The sequence below is a fragment of the Bison bison genome, unplaced genomic scaffold (assembly GCF_000754665.1).
Source record: "Bison bison bison isolate TAMUID 2011002044 unplaced genomic scaffold, Bison_UMD1.0 scf7180017864527, whole genome shotgun sequence".
NCBI lineage: Eukaryota > Metazoa > Chordata > Mammalia > Artiodactyla > Bovidae > Bison > Bison bison.
In genome coordinates, this window is record NW_011495078.1 from 1,073,631 (window position 1) to 1,079,249 (window position 5,619).

General features: G+C 51.7%; 1 protein-coding gene across 1 annotated transcript in view; it reads right to left on the minus strand.

Annotated features, from left to right (window-relative positions):
* ATP11A (ATPase, class VI, type 11A) overlaps positions 1-2,294 on the minus strand; it is a gene marked incomplete at its 5' end in the record, with an annotated part of 51,329 nt that extends 49,035 nt beyond the window's left edge. Inside the window, 2 exons of the mRNA XM_010831452.1 lie at positions 1,163-1,243; positions 2,163-2,294. Coding sequence (XP_010829754.1) covers positions 1,163-1,243; positions 2,163-2,294 — 213 coding nt within the window. The remainder of the gene's footprint in view (positions 1-1,162; positions 1,244-2,162) is intronic.
* Positions 2,295-5,619: the final 3,325 nt, after the last annotated feature.

Here is a 5,619-nt window from a genome sequence, read left to right on the forward strand (position 1 = left end):
ATCCAATTTAAAAATGGGCCAATGACTTGAAGGTATTTCTCGAAAGAAAATTTACAAAAGGCCAATAAGCTCATGAAAAGATGCCCAGCGTCGTTTTTACGAAGGAAATGCGAAACCACCGTGGGTGCCACTTCACGTCCACTAGGGTGAGCGCACCCGAGGAAGACGGGTGACAAGGCTCAGCGGGAACGTGGAGGAGAAACCGGAAACCCACGCACAGCTGGCGGGGAACGTCCACACCGCGGTCACTTGGAAGACACTTGCAACATTAGAGTAACTCTACTCCTCTGTATGCACGCAGGGGAACCGAGAAGCTGTGTCCACACAAAGCTTCCGCGTGACTGCTCCTGACAGTGTTCTCCGGAAGAGCCAGAATAGCAGAAGCACCCAGATACCCATCAGTGGGTGCTGGATAAATACAACGTGGTCTGCACACAGGGTGGAGTATTATTCATCTATGAGTGAATCACTGACACACATTACCAGTAGATAAACCTTGAGAACACGCTCAGTGAAATAAGTCAGGCACAAAAGGTCACCAAGGTGAGATTCTGTTAATACAAACACCCGGGGTAGGCCGAGAGTGGACTGGCGGTTGCCAGGAGCCGAGGCTGGAGGAGGGGCTGGACAGTGAGACTCTCGGCTTTCTTCCAAATGGTGGGAACCGAACAGAGCTGATAGTTAAGCACTAACCCCCAGTGAACAGGTCATGGCAACAGCAGGTGAACTGCTCTTCCGTCGGTCACTGGCTCATCAGTCAGGGCTGCAGAGGGTGCAGGATCCACCCCGAGTCAGGAGTCGCGGGGCTGTGTTACGTGCGGGGGCACGTTCAGAGCCTCTGCAGGAGCGACTCCTCGGGTCCGGGCAGCGGGGGACGCAGTGGGCAAGCAAATCAGGGGCCACTGCACGCGGTTCAACGTGAGGACGACAGGTTCCTCCTCGGATACTCAGGGCAGCAAATGAGCACTAAATTATTCAGCCTGCCTTGTTTTAACTCAAGAGTCCATCTAAACCAGTTACAGATGTGAACTTTGGAGGTGAGCCGAATGTCCCGTGAACTGGCTGCAACGAGCCAGCAGACTCTGCTGTGGATGACACGCGGCCCCCGTAGCAGACCTTCTGTGGGACCCTCCTCCTCCCCGCCCGCATCTGCAGAGCTCACCTGCTTGATGGCCGTGACCGTGATGACGAAGAACAGCGGGAGACCGCTCGTCACCGGGCTCGTGGGCGTATCGATAATCAGCTGCAGGGAACACAGGGTGGGTGAGTCAGCTTCGGAAGCCCTTCTGAGGGGCTTCAGGTGGACTGCTTGGCCCTGGACACATCGTAGCATCCACTTTGACTCATGTTAACTCACTTGGCTGTTGCCCCACTCTATCCCACCACTGGAGATAAATGATACAAGCTAAACCATCCTCCTTTACTAGAAAACTGAGGGCAGTTCTCCTTATTACGGGTGTGTCAGCAGCAGCAACAACACGGGATAATTCCAGCGCACGTGTTATTTCAATTCACCCTCTGCTTCTGGTGCCACACTTTAACGACATTATTTGCATACATTACTGGGGGGAAATTTTTTAAAGTCCTTCCACTGTGTTCTGTCTGACTGACACAAGTCAGGCTGCCGATCTGAAAGCATGCCTGACCTGTTTCCTTATCCACATCTCACTGTGGTTTCCACTTTCTTCCTGTTAACTCTCTTCCTTTTAGTGTTTTTTTTAGGAACATGCACATGATTTAGGGAGATAGTGAAGGACAGGGAAGCCTCACGTGCTACAGTTTACGGGGTCGCAAAGAGTCGGACACGACCCAGTGACTGAACAACAAGAACATCGTGATTTGGGGATAAGTGGAATAACGTGGGGCTTAGCGAGTAAGTCCTCCTAAAGGTTAGGAAGCTCCTGGCCTCCCATCAGGACTGGAGGATGAGGGCAGAAGGCAGCCAGACCGGCTCACGCACACGGGGCTCATACCCATGCTCTAGTTAACAGGTCTCTCTGAACCAACACGCTTGTCTTTGAAGAAAGCAGGTGACGGGTCTGTAGATAAAGGGGCACCAAGTCCATGCTCCCTCTTATCAGCAAACCAGTCAATCATCCAAGAATAAATGTCACTTATTTATATTTACATCTGGGGCAACAGGAAGAGGTGACCAGCCTTACCTGGACCAGAAATATGATAAGAAAATAAAAGTTGGCTATTCTTCTGAATTGTTCAAATAAGTTCTTGGGTATGAAGTTCCAAAACGTGTACTGCAGAGAAGAAACACAGAATGGGGTCGTCAGGACCACACTTCACACCGCGTAGTTATTCTGCCACACGGCAGGCCGCCCTGGGTCTCAAAGTGAAAAACGACTAGTTTCTGATACAAAACAAAGCTGAGAGTGTTTGTAGACATTTTATCAACTTCTTGACCGTACAGAGAAACTGCCAACACAGAACACGGACTCGAAGCAGCGTATTTGAATTGCCCAGTCCCAGATAATTCAAGGTAATGCAAGGTAGCTTAAGAAGAGTTTCACGGCTAAAATGTCCGAGTTCTACCCTTTCTGTCTATAAAATGATTAAAAGAGCAGTGTGTGTCAAGGACTTCTCTGACGGTCCAGCGGTTACGACTTGGAGCTTTCACTGCAGGGAGCGTGGGTTCAATCCCTGGCCGGAGATCAAAGATCCCAGCGGCTACACAGCGAGACCAAAAGAAAAAATAAAAGAATAACGTGCGCCTTAAAGCAATGTGGTGAGGACTGAAGCTCTGGCTCAAACTGGTCTCAGAAATGACAGAGTCGTTGAGATTCTGTAACTTGAGAAAGAGCACCAACAAATCAATCTTTGTAAGTGCTTGACAGAGATGTATTTCGTCTTAAGTGGGCCATAAGCGGGGCTTCCCTGGTGGCTCAGCTGGTAAAGAATCTGCCTGCAATGCAGGAGACCCTGGTTTGATTCCTGGGTCAGGAAGATCCCCCGGAGAAGGGAAAGGCCACCCAGCCCAGTGTTCTTGGGCATAAGGAAATTACTTTTCACTAACTTTAAAAAGGAGCTATTAAAAGAAACATAAGCTATGTCATACCACAGCACTTGTGTCTCATTTTGCGATTCTGTGACCTTTCAGCCCTCACATGCTCCCTTCCTAGAGATCCCGATCCCAAGTGGGACTGCCCTCAAGGCTCCATCCCGTGAAGCCCACCCTGTCTCCAGAACCCAGACCAGCACACTCACCACGCAGGAAGTCAGAACGCGTCCCCACCTCTAACAAACTACTCAGTGCAAAGTCACATTAGCGGGAAGAGTCCTACTCAAAACCCGTCTTTTATCTGCTGAAATATTTATAGATGGAGGTTGTACATGGTTTAGGGTTTGCTTCAGGATGGTCTCGAGGTAGGAAAGAGACGCACAGACGAACACCCCGGGCACCTGATGGTCCGTGCAGACAGCGGGTGGTCAGGCGCAGACTCCCCCGCTTCTCCTGCGTGTTTGCAAGCTTCCACATTAGAAAGCGCCACGTATCTACTACAGCAGGCCATCTTCTACCATCCTTCCAAACGTGCAGATCAGTCTTAATCTATTTTAATGCTGCTATTTCAGGACGCCCTTTCCGCTTCCTAAATCCTAGTCTACCAGGGAACCACACAGATCTGGAATTTAAAACCACCTAAATGATTACTTTATTCCTACCGGGTGTAGGAGGCCTGTGCTGCAGCTTAGACGTTATGTTGTGTGAGCCACATATTTTACGGAATAAATGACCATCATAAGTTATTACTGCTGATCATCAGTAATACGGTGGGAAAAGGGCTGTTAACCTCTGACAATGTGCAGCATGAAAACTGAGAATCCAGTGAGATGGTTTAAACAGTCAGGACTGCACGGATCATCAGAACTGTACGGATAAAATGAAATGAGGTCTTTATTGCACATGAGAGCTGGCAAATAGTTAACAGAGGGCCAATCGCACATTTTTGATCTCTGCTGAGTGGTAATGATCCAAATACTTGCTCAGACACTTGGGCCACAATATAAGGTAATACTTTGCATAACAGGCACAGTGATGCACTCTGACCCACATCCGTCCGTCAGGTCCTGCCTTTCGCTGATATCATCAGTAGGACAGAACCTAACACCAGAGCCCTCAGTGCTGAACCCCAGAGCAGGACAGTGCAGAACAAAGTGCGTACTTGCTTGCTGCGCTGGAGCTGAGACGTCTGAGGCAGGCAAAGCTTTGCTTTCCCATCACACAACTTGGGGAGTTGTGAGTCCAGACCACAATCCCCACCTCGTGTCCCGTTCACACCACAGCCCAGGTGTGCGTCGTCAGCCGCGAGCCGGCCCTGGCCGCTCTCGTCCCCTCTGGGTTCTGTCCTCACCGTGGGCTTCTCCACCGGGTTCTGTCCTCGCCATGGGCTCCCCTCTGGGTTCCATCCTCACCGTGGGCTTCTCCCCTCTGGGTTCTGTCCTCACCGTGGGCTGGAGGGGCCCCAGGCACAGAGAAGCAGCCCTGCCTGGCTGCCCCCTCCTCACGTGGCACTGGGGAGACAGGGGCGGCCCAGTGCGACTCTGCTTCGCCGGCCGCGGAGAGGAAACCCAGAGTGTCCGCAAACCGGTGAGGCTGTGGCCATTTGTACCCTACAGGGCTCCGGCACAGGTGCACTCGGGTACTCTAAAAAACACACGATCTCCCGGGAAGGCAAGCCCCGAGGTCTCAAGGAGTTCAGTCTTGTGTTCGGGGTGGGGGGAGACCGCACAGCCCGAACTGGACGTTTAAGCTGCGGTGATGAGGGCAGAGCTGGCAGCCACGTGCTCTGTGTGCCCAAGCACCACGCTGTGAACTGGTGATGCCCCATCGTCCTCTGAGTCTGGGGCAGGGGGTGCGCGGCTGACGTTCGAGAAGGTCCTGGCTGCGGGGCTCGGTGTGAGGTCAGAAGCAAGGGGAAGGGATCACACATTTGGGGTCATTTCTTACTTTTCCTTCTTCTACCATGTTCTGCTCAAAAGGGAACAGAACGTGGACCACACATCGTTCACCAGTCACAGATCAGGCTGGAGATTTAACTCGGCACAGGCGTTTGTGCCCTTAAGGAGCCACTGTTGACAGTCTTCCAAGGTAGAAATGAACATTTTCTTTCCAAGAAGACATAGATACACCAACATATTCTCCAAACCCGTTTGTAAATTTATTTCTTACAAGCTAAGCTGTATTTTCTGCATCCTGAGCTGTTTTTTAAATGAAAATGATTGTGTGTCTAGCCTTCAGCATCACCTGGTCTGAATCTACAGACGTCCACCGCTGTGGACTCAGGCCCCAGGTCCCCATCCGAGGGCCTCCTCTTGACCACGACCAGCAGTGCCAGGCATCACAGGCTGGTGGCACGGGCGACCCCTGTGCCATCTGTTCTGCAGGTGTCACAGGCTGGTGGCACGGGCGACCCCTGTGCCGTGTGTTCTGCAGAGGAGGGCGCTCTAGCCTGGCAGGTGGCCAGACGACTGGTAAGTGTTGCCGGGAGGATGAGCCCTAGACTTCAAATCTGACCCTTAAACACGACACAGTTAGAAGCGAAGTGAGGAGGACGTGCTGTGACGCCCTAACAGCATTTGCAGGGTGACAGGGGGCTTGGTGATGAGCGT